Here is a 23,426-nt window from a genome sequence, read left to right as displayed (position 1 = left end):
ACTTGGTTAACTAGAGGGAGCTTATCTGGTCTAAACATGGCCCATAAGAGCATGTTTAATAGCTTGACCAAGAGAGATTGCTCTTTTAGATCTGGGCACTGGGAGCATGAATTCCAACTCAGGAAAATACTTTCTGGGCATCTTGTATCATCACAAAGTTATAACGTTTCCAGGATGTTAGATAACACTATCTTCCTCAACATTCTAGGTCCAGGGTTCCTCAGAACCTAACTGGAGATATTTCAACAAAAGATCAGTGATGGGAAAGAAACTTCTTTATATACTGTTAGCAATCTTACTCTGCAATATGCAACTATGATGGTAGGGATGTTTAACATGTTCTTGCATTAATACTTGTAGCAAGAGCTAAGTCCAGTAGGTCTGGCCAGCATACCTTACAAAGTGAAGGGATATTTTAAAAAGAGTTTCAATAATTCTCATGCACTGATTTTGCAATAGGTATAGCAGACAAATCAATGTAGAAATGATTCCTTGAAGTTTTTTCTCTAAGTTTGTAAAATACCAACAACTTTGGCCTACAGAATCTTACATATTTTATCCCACCTTTTGTTTAAGAAATTCAGTGTGACTCACATGGTTTCCCCTTCGCTAGGTACAACATTCTGTCCTCACAAATGCCCTGTAAGGCAGACTATGTGTGACTTGCCCAAGGTTACCACTGACTTGGGCTTCACAAATGGGGAACTGAACCCAGTTCTAGTTCAACACATTAATCACTACACTACACTGACTCTCTAGTGATCTAGGACTTGAAAATCAGAAGTGCAAACACAGTATAACAATCTAAGGAATACGAGGTATGTATGCTAGAAATCATTGTAGTCTTAGACAACTTACATTATTATCCACATCAAACAAAAGTAACTGCTACTATAAGCAGCATATACACTTATGATAGCCTTATCCTCCATAGGTTTGTCTAATCCCCTATTATTATTATTATCAGCAACAACAGTAGTAATAATAATGGCATTACACTGCATTTATATCCTGCCTTGTGCAACCACCATTGCCTCTTATGGCAACAAATCACATTATGCACTATTGTGCTCTGTGAAAAAGAGAGTTTTATTTTCTACTTGACAGTGGATACTTTTTGATAGTTTTTGGTACTGAACATCAGCTAAGACATTTGTGTCAAGAAAAGTCTATGTTTTTGCTTTGTTTTGTGTTAAGCAATTTCACAAACTTCTCATTCCTTCCTCCTCCCCTCAGAATGCTTCTATTGCATATTCACTGTCAGTCTGCAGACTTCAAACAGAAAGAGATTCTTTAAAATTTTGAGCATGAATGTTCTTTATTAGAAATGGAATTCTGTATTTGTATGGTTTTAGAAGTTAGAAAACTGTTAACACCAAATCACTATCTGAACTGAACTCCCACATAAAATCTGATTGGCCTACTCACAATCTGACTGGTTCAATTACCCAGTGTCACAAGCAAACTGAGTTACCAAGAGCTGATTTTGGATGTAAACTTCATATCACATCAGTGAGAAGATGTTAAAGCGAGCAGCATCAGTTTTGGCATCTTAGCAGCTAGCTAGGGGAAAAGAAAAGATGGAAATGAAAACATACCAGTTTGGGAGAAGAGCCTGTTCTTGCCAGTCTCATTTTCCTCCTCCCCATTCAGACACTGCTTAATTGAGAATTTGCAGGGCTCAAACCTACCAGGAAATCAGCCTCTACCAACAAGAGCCTTTCTCCACTGTATTGTTGCCAGATGCAATTAAGAGGTTAGAAATACAACAGCCCACCCCGCAAAGCAATCCCCACACAACTATCATCCTTCTCCAGCAACTCAGATATCATCTGGCAGGACCAACGGAGGACATGGATGGAGGAGGATAAATGCAGTTCATTTAGAAATAGAAAGTTTATCTTGTTATACTATTACTAAGGAACATCTGGGCTCAACAGAGAATGTTTCTGGACAAGCATAAAATAACTATACAAAAGTAATCTAAGATCAAAAGCAGATAAACAAAATTTATAAACACTCTTCATTTTGTTTAGAAAGTCAAAGATGCTGGGTCTTTTAATAGGAACAAAGGTATAGTGTTTCACTTAGCTTATGTATTCTTCTTTTCAGTTCCCTGATCCTCACTCTATTGCGCTAATTTCTGTTTTGGCCCATGTAGGAAATAGCTAATCTGAGCACACCTTCTTATGACTTGTAGCCTCCTCAGGATACCCAGAACCCTATGAAGCAGCACTTCTTGAAGGCTTTCCTTTTCCCTCACCTTTCTAATACACAGGCAAGGTTAGGGATGAGGGAAGTCACCCCATCAGTGCTAATTAGAAATGTGCTTATTAAGCAACCCTTAAAACAGATTTCCAAGATTACAAATTGTGCCAAGAAATTCATACACAGCAAGCTACCTTAATAAGATTTTCAGCATCTATATGCTTCTCTCAATTTTTTATTTTTGATAAGTACAGACAGCCCTATAAACTCTAGAAAATAAATTTATGCTAATTGAGGAAGTAAAACAGCTTCTTGTGTTACCTAGTCAACATTCTCAGAGATTATTTAGCAAAGATACTGAGAAATTGATCTGGAAGTCTTGTTCTTCCTTCTCTCCCCTTTCTATATGGCATTAACACTTTAAAGGTTTCATATGAGGTCATGTTTCTCTCTCTATAAATACCAGGCAAGGAGAAACAAAGTATTTTTATATCATGGACAAGAGAAGCACAAACCAAATAAATCAAGATGGTCCGGACTAGGCCTCAGAAGTGAATTTGCCTAGATTTTAGCACACTGGATAGCTTAGAAGAAACATGGAAGAACATTAGACTGCCCCAAATAAGTATTACAGATTACTAACTGGACAAGTGATTTACTATTATGTCTCACTGATCTTGCAAATAAGCATTAATTTTGCCTTTAACTGGAGCAGAATGCAATTTGCCCAGGACTACTAGGTATATTGCTAAGAGTTTAAATTATGTTAAAATAATTCAGTATAATTGTACACACCAAGAACAAAAGTTACTCACAAGAAGGAAACACTAAAGCATGCAATGCACAAGTCCATTCTCAGATAACATCAAAGACATATCTGGGTGAACCAAATTAAATATGCATACTTACTGTTTACTTGTAATAACCAAAGTTCAGCACTGGGCTTATTAAAATCCATAAGGTTTTAAAATGCATTTAACAACTTAATCTGGCTGACTATAGCAAATACACCATTGAATGGGAGGATGTATGCTTTGCATACAGTGGGTCCTAGTTAAAAGATCAGGTTTTAAGGTTGGAACAGGTGGAAAAGACCTCCATTTTCAGAACGTTTCTAGTCAAAATAAAACAGTACTGACCCAAATGGGTAAGCGTGGTAATTAAGTATAAAGTGGCTTCATATATACAGTGCTAATAATATATCTCTTACATTAAATTCAGCCATGCAATCTACACCTGCGGCAAGCAGTAATTTACCCCAGGTAAGCAGCTTACATAAAGATGTCTGACACTTCATATACTTTTGAGCAGTACACGCTACTTTTAATTACTTTAAACAAATTGTGCAGGCCTAAACTCCTAGCACAGTATCATGTTTCTCAAACTGAGAAAACAGTACTATGATACCTGTGCTAACAAATTTCAGTGTTTTGGCCTTTAATCCTCTGAAGAAAGTATCCAGTCTCACCTGATTTATCTTAATACAATTACCATCACACAGTACTGATTCTCTGCAATAGTTGGGTGAAGGAGAGGTAAACAGAGCAGAGGATGATATGCCCTTCTAATATTATTTATGAGCAAGAATCTAATCGATTAAGCATTACACTATGGTACTATACAATTATATTAGTGAACTAATCTGAAATTTGTTTGACAACCTAAATCTAGCAGAAAAAGTTCAGTCAGAAACCCATTTGGGTAGCTCTGTTTTCAAGAAAATGATCAAATCATCTTAACATAAAGCCACTGGCGTGCAAGTCCACTATATCAAAATACTTAAACTGAAAGATCTCTTAAAAGCTATGCTATGAGTTACATGCAGTGATGTGGAAACTGTTACAGTTTCTTCTTTATGTCAACTTAATTTTAAAGCCAGACTTGCAAATAAGTCCACATAAATAACTGATAAAACTGTCTAACACCTACAAGCTCCTACATTATGTACAACACAAACCTACTGAGTTCAGTTAAGTGGTATAGCCTTATAGTATATTCATAGCCAAGAAAAAAAATCTCAACTATTCCAGATTACAAAAGCTTCTTGTAATTTCCAAAAGGCAGTGTTTTCTTTTCACAAGCAGCAACATATGTGATTATTCACAACTCTATTTTAAATAAATATATTGGAATTAGTATAGCACACAGGCCACAATCTTCAATACATAAATATGCTAGAGAGATCAGCATTCTTGTGTTAACTGCAATGTACTCTCACCTTGTTAACCTTAGTATGGGAAAGAAAACCTGTAAGAATTTCATCTTTATTAGTGCAAGGCATTTTGTTTGGAAGCACCTTGTATAAAATTCAAACTTCTTATTTATGAACAATTAATATACATATTAGTGTGTATTATGTATACACACTGTATATGTATGATAAGTATACATTAATCATACATATCATATTCTAGCCTCATTCTATTATCTCACTGACCTTGGAACTGCCTTCCTCCAAAATTTCTCCCTCATCAGTTTGCATGGGAACAAAATCTGTGCAAAACTCTGCTGAAATACGAAATTCTGTCAAAAAAAAAAGGAAGGGAAACACAATGAAAAAAATTAAGTTGGAATCTGAGTTTTTATGACTCCTATTGCCCATTGCAAATATTGAAAGTATCAGCCCATAAAAATATGTCATGCAACATAAGGTATTTCAGTTGTGAACAAGGATGCACACATATGTATCAATAAGTATTAGCCTTATGGATGGAGCCTGTAGAATGGTTTAACAGTCTATTTCTGAACAAAAGCAGCTTCAAGAAAAACATTCCAAATTAAATCTCAAATCTGTTGTGTTATTACATTGGTCAGAATAAAGAAAATAATAGGTTCATGGCTAATCATTCAAGAAAGCTCAGTCTTGACCCTCATACAACTTGTGATCCATTAACTCTACCTCTTGGGACAAAAATAAAGTCTACAGTTTTGCAAAGCATGCCCTTGTATCAATACATGGTACCAAAAAGATGCTACATCACCCATGAACAAATTCAACAAGAATGCTACCCCATCAATTGAAACAAAGTGGAAAGAAGAAGTTACTTAAATCTTTACTGTTGAACAAACAGCCAGTTCCTGACAAATTGTTTCTGTATTTCTAATGCACAAGTACAGGCACTTCTAGAACTTATGTTATGGCTTTCTGAGCAGAGTTAAGATCCCTCAGTGCATTTCTGTAGAATATATAAAAAAGTTTACTTGCTCCTTGACTAACATAATTGCTATTGAGGTGTGTTTACCTTGCAGGAACTAAAATTGAGGCTTAAACTGTAACTGCAGAAGTGAGCCTGTGCTGTAGAAGCAGGAGAACAGCACAAAGCTGCTAAAGTGCAAGTGGCAGGCAGGGGAACACAGGTTCCAAGGGCTATCTTCTGCACAGAGTAGAGTCTGCATGGGACCAGTGATTAGTGTTCAAGCTCATATTGAGATTGGAGGTAAGCAAAGCCAGTGGCAGGCCAAAATGACTCCAATCCCCAGACGTTTAGGGCACTGGCCACAATTAGCCACCAAATTCATTTAGACGAATCAAGAACGTGAAAATTATAAACATTTTTTTAGAAAATGGAAAACTGAAGAGAAGAATGTTCTATCCTTCCTTTGTTTCAGTTATTGCAGGCATCAATTTAGGAAAAGTGTTACTAGATAGTTTAACTAAAGATAATGAAGCAGGTTGTCATAATGTAATCTGGTAGTCCATAATAACAGACTGTTGTATTATAGGGCAATATAATTTATAAAACGGTAACTGGGTGTTCTTTGGTAATGGTGCATACTTCCAAAATCTTTCTCTTGGATTCTTTCAGATGTTTTGGATTACATTACCGGTCATACTGGCTAGGGTTGATGGAAAAGTAGGCCACAATGTTCAGACCTAGCGAGGAGGCAGGTTAAAGAAAGCCCCTGTCGAGGATGAGGAATATATACCTCTCTGATGCCTGTGCTGTAATCAGTTCTTTTCTGCTGAATATTAAGACAATCTGGTCTTGATTACTGTGCCAGTGTAATTGACATAATTATTTGAATAAATAAACCTTGAGCAATACTTAGTATATCCAAAACCCCTCCTGAGATTTGACAGGACAAGACAAATGATACTGCTCTACTGGCAGGTATAATGCATAACTCTTCCATAACAATGGACTAGTTCACAGAATCAAATAAGCCAGCATGGAATATATATGTCATGCTAAACTACAGTGCCCATGAGCAGTGTTTTTGAATAATCAAAATACAACAGCAGCTGTTGAAGGTGGTAGGGCTATGAAAGAGTTAAATGATCCTCACCTAACCCATGGCCTGTTCTAAGATCATGCAAGGGTTGTTTATTACTTGTACAACTCCCACTACCTAGATTCAACAGACAAAAGCCACAGTTTGAATATTTAAAAAGTGTCTGATCATTTGAAGTGGGTCGCTGTGTTTTCATTCTCCTAACAGAGATATAGTGTACTCTCAATCATTTTACAAAACACTGCACACAAGAATACAATTTCTTATTTTATTATTCATTACACTATGACTTGCCATTCAAGAATAGTGATGCATCAGTACTGGTTTTGCCTTCTGTACCTTATTTCTCTATTCCATTTCTTTAACTAATAATGTACTTGTAGTTAAGCAAAAATTACCTTGACAGCTTCTCAGGGCTACACAAGCCCAAAAGGACTGTCCTGGCTACATTCAGTGCAAAAGTCTATCCACTGTAAAAGAGAAAAAGGAACACAGTTACACTCTGAAGTAAGACACGCCTTGAAAGGAACAAAGTAGCACAAGCAATCCTAAGGAAAATTTTTTGTAGTCTGCATTTTTTACAGCTAGCAAAGACTGCAGGTAACTTTCAACATTACTTGATTGCACTTGCTGTTTCCCAGAGAAACATTACATCACAACGTTATTTTATCAATTAATGCAGTAAAATCACTGGCTAAAATGTATTCTAGGTGTTAAGATCAAACAACTCCTCATACAGTTGCAATGAATTATGCCCTGAAGCTCCTAAATCAGCAAAAATATCTAAAGGTGGGAAGTGGAAAGCATGGCAGCAGTTACCAACCACACTTGCATTATCTAACAACTCATCCAGGGTGATTAGCCATAGTAAGTTTTCATGTTGTGCAAACACAATCTGGTTTCTCCAAGGTGAGTTATTTTTCACAAATGAAAATCCATGGCTTGTTTTAGGATTGTTCATACAAATGGTGGCTTGCTGTATTGTCCAAAGCTGGCAGGGCAATTTTAATGTAAATTGTCAGAAATGGCTTGAGACCTACCAGGTGACAGCAGTAACTCTCCCCCTACCCCACTCCTTTTACTTTGTGTTCTTACTTGGAGAGTAGATGAATTATTTTAAAATAACATAAAGCAGTCTTTTTTAATGTGCATGCTAGCTTGCAATATAAAGAGAATAGTAGGATGCTTAGCTAAGTATTGGAGGCAGTCTTGCACTACAGGAAAAATCCCCCACCAAATAATTTAAATGCAGTACAGTGTTCATAATAGCATGCATTAAAGTCATTTTTTAAAAAAATCAAAATTTAAATTGTATGTTTTTTTAAATTGCAATGTTTTATTTAAACTGGATTTTTAATAGAATGCTTTTTAAGGAAAAAATGTATCTAAAGATAGTTTTCCATTTAAGATACAATATAGTCTGAAGGTTATTCACTGTGAAATAGGGATTACTTTTTAATTAGGTAGCATGAGGCTGTATATTCATGCAACGTTTAAATTTTTTGATAAATGAATTCCATTAATCCATTCACAATGTCATGCTCTTCCTGAGGTTTCTGTAAATTAGTGGGCAATTTCTCTATCTAGAAGATAATCTCACAGATGCTTGGTTTTACAGCTCTCAAAACTGTGAATTTCTGTCTGCGGTGATCACATGCCTCTTCTTCACAGCAAAAGCGTTATAAAATAAACACACAGAGTAGAGAAAAAGACCTTAATCCCATTGTTGTGTCACAAATCTATGTACACAGAATCAATCCCTTACCTCGTAAGTGCTAATTTAAAAAAGAAAAAAAATCAGAAGAGGATTAATAGAAGAGGATTATTGGGAGTCAAATAGCAGCACACACAAAGATAAGTGTGAGAAGGGAGTGGCAAGCAGTAAAAATGAAAGTAAAACCTTTTGAGCAGAATACTCCACATGTCTTTGGGTCTTTTTGTGTAAAACCTGAGGTTTATCACATTATTCTTTCTCAGGAAGAGAAAACCTATAATGGCAGCAGGCCGTAAAAAAGACTCATTTGGGGAATATTTTAATGAAGTTCCTCTACCTATGGGTAAGGTAGGCATGTGTACAAAATATGTAAGAAAATCATGATTTTCTAGTCTCACTGACTACATTTAAATAAAATCCACCCTGTTTCATAAGGGCTCATAACATGAATGAATTTGGAATTCCATTTTAATTTATGCTAGGGGGTGACAGTAGCTTGGAACCTGCAACAATTCTACTTCAGAGAGGGTATGGACATGGGAACCAAAGCAATGAAAAGTTCTGCTGCAAAGACACCTGAGGTATTTGCTGGACCCACTAAAAAAATTGAGGGGAATGAGGGGGAGGACAAGTACAGCTAGCTCAACTGTCTTACAGGTACTGTGGTGGTTTACTTGCAGCGTGACTTAGTGTGATGTGCAAACCTGCACAATGATATGTAATTCACCAGACTAACATTAATTAGAGCATCAGTCAAGCTGAAGATATTCTTCTAAAGAAAATTACACTGGCATATATTTGATCCCAAAGAAAACTTCCCAAGAAATTGGGCTAGGCACATAAAACAAAAAGTAAAGTCTAAACTTACTTGACAATTCACAGAAGCATGAATAGAACCTAACTTACTTACATTATATGCTTGTAATACCTTAACCATTAATAAAATTCACTTTGCTGTTTTATCAAGCACATGTAGAATTAGTTAAAAACTAAACTGGAGTTAGGGGAAACTTGCATATTCATCACAGACAAAAAGCCAGGAAGCACTTTTGCTTGCTACAAGGCAATATTAAAATTATGCTGGCCACCAGAAATGGGAAAAATTAGCAAGTGAAGGAAGATGGTGAGGCTGTAGCACTGTATCGTCTCTCTTAGCATTTAGGAGTAGTCTGTGTCTGGGTTCATACAACATAATAAGCCATGATAGGTTATAAGCCATATTTGTTTTCAAAGTGGATTGACCTCTTGTCTGAACTTTGCAACATAGTTGGTTAATCACAAACAAGCCATTCTGAAACAAGCAAGGAGGGTTAACATGCTATGTGAACCTAATACCAGATGCAGATGTGACAACCTTATATGTTACTAAGCACTAGCAGTAATGAAAACTCATTTCAAAAGAGCAATGTGTTTCATCAAGCAATGCATATATAATAAAATTTTGCACAATGAAACAATAAATCTGCATTCCCAGACTCAGAACACACATAGCACTGGGAATGTGACATGGTGCTGATGACAAAGAAAAATGGTCATTTCCCAGCATTGGTGACCCTGGGCCATCTTGACTAAAGCTGATGGGAGCTGAAGTCCAAAGCATCTAGATGGTATCAGACAGGGGAACCCTGCTTTAAAATCTCAACAAAGAAACCAAGGTCTACAGCAATTCCCACGAATAATTAACTGGAATGACCAAACTAGTGCTATTCACCTGTATCAAGTTTGCAACAGTCACTGGCAAACATCAACAACATATAGACCTAGCATAATTAATTGAGTTAAAGATGGTACTGTATGAGTAATACATTGATTTGCTATTTTTTCTGATTCTGCTGCCAATTGTTTTACTGTTGGCCTCTTACTGCTCTCCCACTTGATTTTTAGTATGTATACAGTTGTTAATCTCATTGTTTTGATTTGCCCTTAGCCACTTAGGAAGCTGTTTTACTGAAAAGTGAAATATAAATATTTTAAATCAAAGTAAAGTGAACAGCCTCTAAACTCTTAGCACAGCTGAATTCACAGTTGTGTTCTTGTTATGTTCACCTTACATTATTACTAGGCTGCTTGGAACTATATGAATGAACCATAGTCTTATCCCCACCAACACTTCCTTCTCCTGATTACAAACTGGAACTCTCCAAGAACAGGTTATTCATAACTATTAAAATGAATTATGAATGCTATAGCCATCATTATGCAAGCCAATTAAAAAGCTAATTGAAAAATGAAAAGAATCACTTTATGACTGAAATAATAGAATATATTAATCTTTGAAGCCCTGAATAGCTTAAGAATGGCTGTCTGAAAGACTGCCTTTTGCAAAAGGAGCTTACCTGAACCTTAATAGCTTTGCTGAGCATCATCTTGATGGGCTTTAGGGTATCAAATCAAAATGTTATGCACATAATACAAACAAGATGAGCAGGCACCTCTCAACTTAGCGGTTGAATGCTCATCCAGTGGGGAGTGGGAGGAGTGACAGAGGTGATCTTCTCCCTCTTTGCATTTTTATTAAATGGCAGTTTAATTACCTTACAATGGTGTCTCAGAGTGGAAAGGAAGCTGGAGCAGCTTCAGAATATCTCATATCCTGGTCACCCAGTTTCCTCCCCATCTGCAGAAATGTCCCCTTTGACACCTCTTCAAAGTTGCTTTCCTAACCCCAGAGAGTAGCTGACAGAGTTCTTTCTGCACCAACTGCAAGGGGGCAGAAGAGGAGAATCAAGGTCAGAATGCTACCTCTGGCCTTGAAATGGCATTCTGAATTATCCTACACCCACCCCCACAATGTCTAGGGGCCATAGGATTGTTCCATTAAATAAACTTTGGAAAAAAATTAAAAGCTTGTTTCTCTCAATTTAAAATCTAGCATTTTAAATTATGTGTTTTGTTCTACCAGTCTGTATTGCTTTATACTGTTTTTTTCATTCTATTTGTTTGGAAGCCACTCAGAATACGTTTGCGATAGGATGGCTAAATACAATAATATACAGAATCTGTGGTTAGAAGAGGCTTTAAAACATTCAGAAATTGGAAATTATACATCTCTGAACCTAGTGTCATTCCACATTTTGAGACTAACTACTCAAACATTTATTACAAGTTGAAAGCCCTCCAATTATCCATCTCCCTTTTGCAGTAATGTCATTTAAAACCGAAATACTGGATTGGTGTAAACTGCACAGAGCTTTGGTTATTGGGTAGTACAAAAGATAAACAAGTAAAATGCATGCAACTTGAGCATAGTGTTAAATCATTAGTGCCAGAGTTCTAGCTGTTAAGGTTCTCTCTGGAATTTCTTTCATTAACCAAAAGTATTCTAGATGTGATTTTCATACGATGACACAAAGAATGCTTTACTGAAACTTAATGAACAGCCTTTCTACCACAGTAGCTCAAATTATTATTAAGCAGGGTTGAGGAGGTAAAGAGCTAAGGAAAGCCTCATAGTTTATGTACTGAAATGATTAGGAGACAACTGTTCTGCGACATGCAGGGTGAATGTAGATATAGTGCCAACTCTTCTCCAAACAGAAGTAAAAGGGTCAGGAGCTAGCTATAGGAATTTGCACGATCTTCTAAAACCCCTACCACATTAACCAGAATTAAGGCGTATGTTAACATCAACTTTAACCACTAACTTGTGCTGATTTCACATCTTTGTTCATTTAGTGTTATTTGCTGTGAACTATCCCTAAGGCAAACTGAACTACAATGTATTGTGCAGTCCTCAATTTTTCTTATGCAAGTTGTAAAGAAATTTATGTGTTTTCAAGGAGTGTGGGCTTAGAAGCACATAGTCCAAACACCCTTATCTAATATAAAGTTTTTATTAATGAACTAATTCCTCATTCCCTCACTGCAAAATTCTGCTCTGGATTTTATTGAAAGGTGGAGAGAAAGTGATCTAAAGTTAACAGAGAGGATGCCGAGAATACATCTACAAGCTCTCTTATTTTATAAGAGGTACCATCAAAAAGATGCATATGGCTAAAATGCAACAGTATCACATGGGAACAAGTGAACAATGTACTCATGAAGGTATAAAAGTCTGACTGTACGTTCTGAACTGGGTATCATCATTATTATATTACATTTCTATACTGCCCGTAGCTGAAGCTCTCTTGGTGGTTTACAACATTTGAGTGGTCCATTCAGATTTCAACCAGACCAGACCTTGTTCAGCTTCCAAGATTAGGCAGGATCAGGCACTTCAGGTTACACAAAAGAGCACTAACACCATGAAAAGCCAATAGGGACATTAAGTTCTGAATTATAGATTCCCAGGAAATGATGTCATAGTCTGCACAAATCAGAGTCTTCCATCTCACTTACAGCATATTTCTGTTTTAAGAAATATCAAGTTTTATGTTAAAGATATGAATATAGTACTAGTCTGTGGAATGCACAGTTAATAATAAATCTCCAGCAACTACCAATTAAATGCCTAACAATTTAGAAGTTCCTACTGCAGAATTAGCTTAGAGAGATAAAAAAAGACAAGCTGCTCTAAGCTAACCTGTAATATGTGCTACAAGAAACCAAAATAGTACTAAAAATCACAAGACCTAAATATTATCATGGTCTGTTTTGCAGCATTAAGTCCTTTAACACATACAAAAGGAAAATGTTCATAGTAAGTCAACAGAATAAAAAAATAGTATAATACTTTTAAAAAGGGAAAAAACCTTTCATGTTTTCATATAGCAGAACTGTTATTAAAAAACAAAACAAAATACTACACAAGTATAACATGAGGAAAGCCATGTTTAGAAAGTTAAGGATAGGTAGCAGGCACAACCCTGAAGGAAAGATAATACTTTCCTAATATTTAAGCAAAAAAAAAAAAAAAAAAAAAAAAAAACAATCCCAGACTACCTAAGGAATACTCTTGATTCAGGATAGCAAAAAAGGAAATTACTAATGCATAATTAAGATTCGTAAGTAACCTAAGAAAAGCATGATTTACCCTAGGATTCGACCAATAGCATTAGACCATCAAATGTAGTCTGAGAATTCTAGAGCTAAACAAGTAATGTAGGATAGCCCTTCTCTTAGCACTACTTTGAAATATTACATATTTCTGTATAGATATCCAATAATGTTTAAGTCAAATAACCACTGTTACTTTGAACCAGCTATAAAGGAATAGCTAAATTCCGTTTTCATGTTACATTTCATAATAGATTCTTAAAGATGTGGTAACTTTATAAGAAGATGCATTATTTATCTTATTATATTTATATGGATGAAAAGACATTGCATCTCAACACTGTGAAGTGTGGGGTATCCATTCTGAAAAAATCTAGTTCTAGCAATTCTTTGTAGTTGCAAATATTATGCAACGTGCAAAGGTAGTCACACTTGAGGCAGTCACCACCCTTTTGGTGAAAGCAAGAGTCCTGGTGATTGGGGATGGGGAGAGAGGAGCGAGGAATCTAGGCGGTTATATTTATTTATATCTTTTAGGATCATTTTTCATGCTGCATTCAAAGGGTTGGAGATTGCTACAACTAGTACTGCTATAAATAAGACTTTACACCAACACTCAGGATACTTGGCTGTCTTCATCAGCAGTGTCCAGTCTTGATTGATTGCACCACAGAACTTGAGTCTAGAAGCGGGGCTTTTGGGGGGGGGGGGGATGAAAAGAAAAAGGAGAAGCAGAGGAAAGGACGGTTCTGCAGATCACCGTCCTCTCACTCTCTTCAACCTTTCATGACTTCCCACTCCGAACAGAGGATTATCTGACGTGCTACAGAAATCACACAACTAGGTTTGTCGAAATAGGAAAGTGCCATCCACGATAGCCCTTCTCAAACTCATCGCACACGCAATCCTCCCAGACAACGATTCTCACAGTGGGGTTGCCTGTCCCAATCCCAAGTACCAACTATCCACCGTGAATGCCCTCAGAGTGAAGCGCTACTGCGCACGCGCAACAATGGAAACCCCTTTCCTCCCTCCCTCCCCCACCCTTTTTGCAACAGCCAAATAACCCTGTTTCAACTATCGAACGGAGTTTTTTACATCTACAACCACAGAATCGAGATGAGAAAAAGCCTCCCTTAAAGTAAGATGATGATGACACTAAGGGCACAGTGATAACGGAGAGACAGCAGGAGGGGCCGAAGCCGACGCAGTTCTTTGCCTTCCTCAAAGATTTGCGGTCTCTCCTGGCAGAGGAGCGAGGAGGCCGCGAAAAGGCCCCAAAAGCCTTCAGCAAGAGTAGCTCCGACTACTGAGAAAAACTCCGTGCAGATCTCTGCGGCCTGCTTTGCTACTCACCTACAAGGAGCCACGGCCGTCGCTTTTTCGCCCGCCGCGGTATACAGGCGGAGCCCACCTCTTTCTTACTGGCGCTGCTGAGGGAGCTGCTTTTCCCTCACGTTTTACCCGCCCGGAAAACTCAGCCACTCGATATCGAGATCAAAACAAATGGCTGGAGGGGGGAACGAGGAGAGCCACCATCACCAAAAAAATAAACTTTCCTCGTCTCACTCCCCAGAGGAGCACGAACCCAAACACATCAAAACCCGCCCTCAGTGCCGTCTATTGGGTAGTACCGCAATAACGTTAGTGCCTATTGGTTGAGCTATCTGACTGTTTTAACGTGACATGCCCTTTTTCCTTTCAAATCTCATTTCCCATTGGCTAACTCCTCAACTTTCTCGCGACGGAGTAGTTACAGGAGCTGTCCATCAAATGAGACTCCACCTCATAAGCTTATGATGGACGGTCCTATCTACGCGGTTTTAACTCGGACTTTTTGCACTTGTTTCGTCCTTGGTTTTCTCTAATTGGCCAAAAGCACAGTCCGTCAGGCCAACTAATGTATTTGTCCTACCTTTACGATTCCTAAGTCCAAGGCCATTGGTTAGGTATTTCGTCACTATAACCAGCCCACCAAACCGGACTCGCCATAAAACTAGTACTTCAACGCGCTTGCGCCTCGAGTATAGGCTTGCTGTATCACTTGGCTTCCTAAGCACGTCGATTCTAATTGGCTTCTTCTCGCTTTCTCTTTCTGCGTGTTTATTGTCACCGATCACTTCAGGGGTAACAAGGATGTCAATTAAAAAATTATAGTTAACACCGCATTGAATTCGATAGGGTTTGGCTCTCTCGTAAATACTAAATCTTCGTTTAAGCACAAACTGGGATGGCTGCAGTGCAGCTCAGCTTTATAACTTTCATGTCTTTAGAGGAATAACGCCATTGGACAGTCAATTCCAGCCTGGATTGCTCTCGCATGAGGCAGCAAGTGACTAGAAAACACACTTCAGCCCCTCAAGTTATTTAAACGGCCACCGCTTCTTTCTCTTCCGCCTACTCGTCTTGGAAACATCGATCGTCCGCGCAGCCGCTGTACTAAGTTCTCTGCGCAGCGGCAGCCCCGCGTTTTTACTTTTCGGTTGTTGCCGTTATCTGCATGTGTCCTGGGGCAGGTTCCACATGATGATGACGCTCTACTTTCTCTCAGAGGTCTAAGCAAAGGGGAATTCGCTCCTCTTCGCTTTTCGCCCGCCCCGCTGAGCTCGGTGTGGTGGCGGACGTGACGGTGCGCGTACGGCTCTGCCCAGACGAGGCCCCATAGCAGAACCTCGCTTAATAAGGCTGTGTGATGCTAAAGGATTGAGAAGGAAGGACTCCCTGGAGAAGAGCCTAATGCTGGGAACAATAGATGGCAAAAGAAGAAGGGGACGGCAGAGGAGGTGGCGGCTAGATGGAGTCACTGAAGCTGTTGGTGTGAGCTTGGGTGGACTCCGGGGGATGGTGGAGGACAGGAAGGCCTGGAGGAACGTTGTCCATGGGGTCATGATGGGTCGGACACGACTTCGCCACTAGCAACAGTGCTAAAGGATATCACCCAGCGTCTGCACTGGAAGGGGAGGGGAAAGTAAATGTTAAGCCCTACTCCAGCATTCCCCAACCAGGTGCCCTCCCACTCCAGGCAGCTAACGCATCACACACCAGGCTGAAAAAGGTTGTTCTAAATGACTGTATATTCCCCCCTTTAGGTTTTTTACCCTGCATCAAACAGTTCTCTATGGATTGTTTGATTTTTTTTCTCACGCCCAGCCAAATCTAGTATTAGTTCCGAAGTATATGGATGTTGCTTTCACGAGACGCTTTTCTGATGCAATTGCTCTCATTCATAGAACTCTACGAAACGTTCTAGCCTGCATCTTTTATATGTTTCCTGTATTGTCTTATAATTTCCATCTTTTTCCTTACTCCAGAAAAAAAAGAATAGCTGCATAACAGTGAGATTTAAATCATGGTTATCTTACATAATAGACACGCATGCCTACCTTACCCATAGGTAGAGGAACTTCATTAAAAATTCCCCAAATGAGTCTTTTTTATGGCCTGCTGCCTGAGAAAGAATAATGTGATAAACCTCAGGTTTTACAGAAAAAGACCCAAAGACAGGTGGAGTATTCTGCTCAAACGGTTTCACTTTCATTTTTACTGCTTGCCACTCCCTTCTCACACTTAGCTTTATGTGCGAAGCTATTTGACTCCCAATAATCCTCTTCTATTAATCCTCTTCTGATTTTTTTTTAAATTAGCACTTATGAGGTAAGGGGTTGATTCTGTGTACATAGATTTGTGACACAACAATGGGATTAAGGTCTTTTTCTCTACTCTGTTTATTTTATAATGCTTTTGCTGTGAAGAAGATGCATGTGATCTCCACAGACAGAAATTCACAGTTTTGAGAGCTGTAAAACCAAGCATCTGTGAGATTATCTTCTAGATAGAGAAATTGCCCACTAATTTACAGAAACCTCAGGAAGAGCATGACATTGTGAATGGATTAATGGAATTCATTTATCAAAAAATTTAAACATTGCATGAATATACAGCCTCATGCTGCCTAATTAAAAACTAATCCTTATTTCATAGGATAACTGTTGAATAACAGTTCGAGTTTTATTCAACAGAGGAATAATTGTTGAATAAAAATTGCAATTTAAATTTTAAAAATCTATTAATTTTTAAAATGATTTTTATCCACCCTGCTCCATAATGATTGATGGTTCATAATGCTAACAGCCCACTGGTGGAAGCACCCACTGTCAATAAGGTGCACAATAAATGTTTGCTTGTTAAGCGTTGCTGTGTACAATAGACTCTCTGTTAACCAGAACTTAAGCAACTGGGGGAAAATCAAAGAAATAACACTTTAAATAAATATTAAAATCAATTTCTAGTAGAAATGTAAGTTTAAACTTGGCACACCCTGCCATACGCCCAAGCTTTGTGCACCACACTCTTGTCTGCCACTACTGCCAGTTCACCATGTATAAACATACCGGTCGGTTGGGATTCATTTTTATTCAAATTTTGTGTTCCCACCCAACCCCAAATATGTCAAAACAGGTCCCAAGTAAGCATAAATGCATAGTGCTTACCTTCATGCAGAAGACAGAAATATGGAAGAGGCCTGAGAATGGTGAGAGTTGCACAGTGCTCATGAGGGAATTTAATGTTGGTTTGTCAACAATCTATGACATTAAGGCTCAGTCACAGAAGATAGAAGTTTGTCTTTATTTGCTTTTAACTACTGTATTTCAATATTAATATCAATACAAAGCTTAAGGTATAGTATGGGGTATAGTATTAGTTAGGCCTATTTTAATAGTAACTCTCAAGCAACCAGATACTGTATTTATCCAGCATTTACTAATCCACATGAGAGGCTGAGAGGCTACTGTATATGGCATTTTTTACCAAGGATGCTACCACAGATCTCCACACAGTATAAGCCTTTAAGATTATCTGTGCTCTGCAGTGCTGACAGGATGCAAAAACACAGAACATCTTGACCAAGCCTGGCCTGAGGCAAAGGTTTATGTCTTCTCACATTCCTTCAGTGGGAGGGATAAGTGGAATATAACTGGACTAGTGTTTTACCTGTTCTGAATCCAGGTAGACAAAGTTGTTTCTTACTAGGACAAAAGGCATTGATCCAGTTCACATAAAACACAAGATTGGGCTATTTAAGGGTTGGATGTGCATGACTTGACAAGCCACAGCAACCTGGGCACCATAGACATCATGCAAAAATAGTGACTGTAGGCATCTGCCAACAGCACAGCAGTTCCTGCAGATTAATTAACCCAAATAAGTGAGCTATCATGTCGTTTGAATCAGATTATTGTGAGTCCTGATGAAAAGATGCCTTCCAAATTAATATGTGTCTCTTTTTTGAAACATCTTCCTGCCTCTAGTTAAGAAGGGATGCCTCTATGCTATCCCTTCTCTTCTACAATGTAAGATAGATTCATAGCCTAATTAATGAAACTATTTTTCCTTTTTTTTTTTAAACCTTTGAGCTCATTGCTGGTTTAACAAACACTTGAGCATGTATTGTCATTCTATATTGTTTGTGTTGAAATAATGCACCTAAAGTTCTGTGTAATTTGAAAGCTTACACTGCCAGTAGCGTGAATATGGGTCTCAATGAAAAATACTGACTTGTGTATGTGTGCTTTAAAATATGGAAGGGAACAAAATGCATGACTTCCTTTAGCCACTATGTGTCACTATTACACTAATGAATAGTAGTTGCTGCACTGATCAAATAATTTGTTTTTAGACCAACTTAAACCAGATGTGAGGCAATCAGACTTGTGATTGAGCCACCACTGAATCACCACAAGGGGCGAGGGAGGGTGCTTTATAGCACAATATAGGAGAAGGAGGAAGTGAACCCTTTCCACACAAAACAATTTCGCTTTTTTAAAGAGAGGTATCAGCTTCAGCTATGTGTGGTATAGAAATTAAATAAATAAAGCAAGCAAGCAAGCATGTTTTCTTCTTTTGTGGAGAGCTATGGTTTAGGGTCAAAGTGATAGCTATCACATCATTTTACATCATGTGAGCTTGAGTGAATTTAGAGAGATAATATGGCTATTGGCTAGAACAACATAACATTACAAGGGTCTAGAAGCTTCTGGCTGACAAGTATCTACTAAAGCCAACTGACATTATATAAGTATGCAAGAGTTATTGTTCAAGAGTTAGGGGTTGTCTTATACGCCTGACAAACACCAGAAAAACAGCCCATATATGTTATATGTCAGTTCCCTTTTACACTGGTAAATATGGGGAATTACAGGCCAGTTAGTTTTACGTACATTCTGGGAAAAACAATGGAAAGCTCTAGAAACCCTAAATAGGAATGGAAGGTTGGCAGCCATGCAGCACAGATCCTGCCAGATGAACCTTGTGGAATTCTGTGATAAAATCTTGAGGCGGCTAGGTGGAGGAGACATGGTGGATGTGGTTTACCTGGATTTCAGTAAAGTCTTTGACAAAGTGCTGCATGATATCCTGGTCAAGAAATTGTTGAACTTTGGGATATATTGATGCAGTGTCTGAGGGATTAGGGTACGGTTAGGGCAAGCAGAGTGTGACTCAGCAGGGAATCATCAGGATGGCAGCTGTTGATGAGCAGAGTCCCCCAGGACTGATTCTGTTCAACCTTTTAAATCAGTGACTTGGAGGAGGGGATAACCAGGCTGCTGACTAAATTTGTGCATGACAGCAAAGTGGGGGCAGTGGCCACAAATCAGGAGCAGGTGATCCAGATTCCGAAGGATCTGGACAGGCTGTGTATGTGGGTAGGGGACAACCGGGTGATATTCAATGTGGGTAAGTGCAAGGTCTTGCACTTGGGACACAGGACTAGGTATCACTGGTACAGGATGAGGGACAAGTGGCTGGAGAGCAGCACTTGTGGAAGAGATCTTGGAGTACTTGTCAACAGGATGCTGAATATGAGCCAACAGTGTGATATGGCAGTTAAGAAGGCAAATGCCACCCTTGGATGTATAGCCAGAAGCCAGTCTTCCAGATCTAGGGAAGTGTTGATACCGCTCTACATGACTCTGGTGTGCCCACAACTGGAGTACTGTGTCCAGTTCTGATCTCCAGATTATAGGAGAGACATAGCTAGGTTAAAATCAGTTCAGTGCAGGGTCACAAGAATGGGAGGAATGGTTGGGAGGAATGACATATGAGGAGGCATTGAGAGAACTGGGTCTTTTCAGCCTGGAGGAGACTCTACAGGGATCTTTTTGCAGCTTATAGGTATGTGAGGGGATGTCATGTGGAGGAGGGCTATGACCTGTTCTTCCAATGGGTCTCAAGGAACCAGACTTCAGGTTGAATTCAGAAAGTACTTCCTGTCATTTAGGACCTCTAGGATATGGAATGGGCTTCTCAAGGGAGGTGGTTGAGGCCCCATCAGTGAGGGTGTTCAAGGAAAGACTGGACAACCAGTTGGGGACTGCATGAGTGGAGCTGGCTGAAGCCAGGTGTCAGACTGGATGGCCTGGAAGGCCCCTTCTGACTCACTTTGTTTCTATGTTTCTGTATGGTAAATGGTTGTTTTGCATATTTTCTGCATCTGCCAGAAACTTTGTGAAGTAATTCTGAAAGATAAGGATTGGTCCAAGGCCACTCAATGAACTGTGTTTGAATGGGGACTTCCCAGCCCTAGTCTGACAGGTTACCACTTTTTTTATTTTCTCTGACTTATGGTAACCCTATGAATGAAAGCCCTCCAAAACATACTGTTCTTGGCAGCCCTGTTCAGCTCTTGTAAACTCAAGGCTGTGGTTTCCTTAATGGAATCAATCCATCTCTTCTTTTCCTGGCATTATTGGCTTCTTCAGTGAGTCTTGCCTTCTCATAATGCACACAAAGTATGACAGCCTCAGTCCCATCATTTTTGCTTCCAGGGAAAGTTCTGGCTTGATTTGATCTAGGACTCAATGTAGCCCTGGCAGGGGAGCAGAGGTTTTTGGGGATTGCCAGAAAGTGATACACCAAGTCCGGGTTTACTAAGTAGGTTATTTATTATTGCAATAATACTGAACAAGCTAGTTAGACTTGCATAAGATTTAGCAGCAAACCACTTACACTGCACAGCGGGGACTTCTGCAAGGCGGGATTCCAATCAGCTGGGTTCAGATAGAAACAGCAGAATTCCTCTCAAAAACAGTCTGAACCAAAGCACAAAAGAGGTGGCTAGCTTTTATAGATTAAAAACTTATGGTACTCAGCACATGCATACAGCATTTTATGCAATTAAAAGATCTAGTTACAGGAGTAATATTGTTTACACAAGTGCTAAGAAATAATGAAGTGAGCTAGTAAGGAATACTGCTGGATGGCAGGAGTTCAATCTTTTCTGACATCAAAGCATAGTTCATTACCGCCTCTTGTCTGCAGAAGTAATACTTGATAAGGACAGTTCAAGGCTGCAGATGTGCAGTGTGCATGGTCCTTGTGCCATCTTAAGAGGTGAAAGGAATTGCCTTAGTTTCATGAAAGCAGACTGTCACGGTCAGGAGAACACTAACTAAAGTTCTGTTGTGTTACTGTAAGCCACTATACTTTAAAGTCAACCAAAGCAAGCATTTTAAAAAGCTAGATACTCAGGCTTGTTTTTTGGGGGCTCAAGCCTGTTCCACTCACTCATCTTTTGGTTGATCCATGATATTTGCTAAGCAGTCCTCCAGCAGCATGTTTCAAATGCATCAATTTTCTTCTTGTCAGCTTTCTTCATTGTCCAGCTTTGACACCCATACGTAGTGTGGATCAGGTATACAATAGTGTGGATGATTTTGACTTTGTTCTCTACTGAAACATCCTTACATTGAGTTCCTTCATTGCTGTCCTTCCTCATCTCCTTCTTCTTCTAATTTCTTGGCCATAGCCTCTGTCTGAGTTGATAACTGAGTAAAGGTATATAAAATCTTTCACAATTTCAGTTTCTTCAGTGTGACGTTAAAGATGTGTAATCCTTCTGTTGTCATTTGCTTCAGTCCTGTTTTTGCACTTTCTTCTTTTGTGTTCATCAGGAGTTGTTTCAGTTCATTGCTGTTTTCTGGCAGTAATTTGGTATTATCTGTATATCTTAATTATTGATGTATCATCCACCAATTTTCACTCCTGCTCCTTCTGATGTTAATCCAGCTTTAGTTATAATGTATGATCATTATGTGAATGATATTAGGAGGGTGAGTACCCGGAGGAGGGCTTTCTCTGCGATGGCGCCCCATCTATGGAATGCGCTCCCCAGAGAGGTCCGCCTGGCGCCATCGTTATTTGTTTTTTGGTGCCAGGCTAAGACCTTTTTATTTAAAACTTACTTTAATTGTTAAATTATTTGTATTTATAGAATTTTAAATTTTTAGCCAAGATGAACTGGGGGTTTTTAAATAATTTTTTATTGTTATATTGTTATTTATGTATTTATGTATTTTGTTTCTGTTGTGAGCCGCCCCGAGGCTTCGTTGCGATGGGCACGGCATGGCATAAAAATGTTTTAAATAAATAAATGTATTCTGCATACAGATTGAACATAAGACAGTAAAATGCTTCTTTTCCTGATGGCTTTGCCTACAAGAAAACATTCTGTTTGCCAAACTCTACCCTAACAGTAACTTCTTGTCCATGATACAAGTTACACCGCAGGACAATCAAGCAGTGAGGCATACCCATTTCTTTCAAGATCATCCATAGCTTCTTGTGATCTGCACCATCAAAGGTTCTGCTGTAGTCTCTAAAGTATAGATTGATCTTCCAAAATTCTTTGGTGCATCCAGTAGCCAATGTATATTTGCCATATTATCTCTAGTGCCTCTTCCAGTTTGATATCCAGCTTGAATGTTGCATTTCTCTATGTAGGGTAGCATTCTTTGTTCTGACACCATGGACACCACTTTGCTAGCATGGGAAATTAGTGCAATGGTCCTGTGGTTGCCGCGCTCCTTGGCATCTCCTTTCTTGGGGAGCAGCATATATACTGAATGTTTCCAGTCTGTGGGCCCTTATTTTGTTTTTTCCATACTCTTTTTAACATTTAGACCAATTCAGTCTCTACACCTTGGAATAGTTCTGTTGATATCCTACCTATTCCAGGCGTTTTATTCCTTTCAAATCCTTTCAGAGTACCTTTTACTTCACTTTCTAATATGGCAGGCACTTCCTGCTAGGCCTTCTCTTTGAAGGATTCTGTTGTCCTTTCATTTCTTCTGTATAATGTTCCACTTTCTCTTTATTTTATCCTCATCAAATCACAGATTCCTTTCAGCATCCTTAATCTAGACTTGAATTTCTCTTTGATTTCTTGGACCTTCTAGAAGGAATATTTTGTTTTTGCCTTTCTCTTCTGTTTCTTTCCACTGGACATTCTTCTATTTTCTTAATGTTGATCTGCAGTCCTGTTTTTGCACTTTCTTCT

The 23,426-nt window shown here is 38.7% G+C and overlaps 1 protein-coding gene across 4 annotated transcripts in view; it reads right to left on the bottom strand.

Annotated features, from left to right (window-relative positions):
- The window catches only part of TNRC6B (trinucleotide repeat containing adaptor 6B), a 147,883-nt gene extending 133,180 nt beyond the window's left edge, over positions 1 to 14,703 (bottom strand). For all 4 annotated transcript variants that reach the window (XM_044454837.1, XM_044454839.1, XM_044454838.1 and 1 more), the window contains exons 1-3: positions 14,447 to 14,703; positions 6,840 to 6,911; positions 4,646 to 4,731 (exon numbers count right to left, since the gene is read on the bottom strand). Coding sequence is in view for 1 of the 4 variants with exons in the window: in XM_044454841.1 (XP_044310776.1) it covers positions 4,646 to 4,690 (45 nt within the window). In the remaining 3 variants the exon portion in view is untranslated. The remainder of the gene's footprint in view (positions 1 to 4,645; positions 4,732 to 6,839; positions 6,912 to 14,446) is intronic.
- Between the last annotated feature and the right edge of the window lie 8,723 nt (positions 14,704 to 23,426).

The sequence above is a fragment of the Varanus komodoensis genome, unplaced genomic scaffold (assembly GCF_004798865.1).
Source record: "Varanus komodoensis strain SLA01 unplaced genomic scaffold, ASM479886v1 scaffold8, whole genome shotgun sequence".
Taxonomy (NCBI): domain Eukaryota; kingdom Metazoa; phylum Chordata; class Lepidosauria; order Squamata; family Varanidae; genus Varanus; species Varanus komodoensis.
Note: the sequence above shows the minus strand (reverse complement) of the source record. Positions and strands in the feature narration are given on the sequence as shown.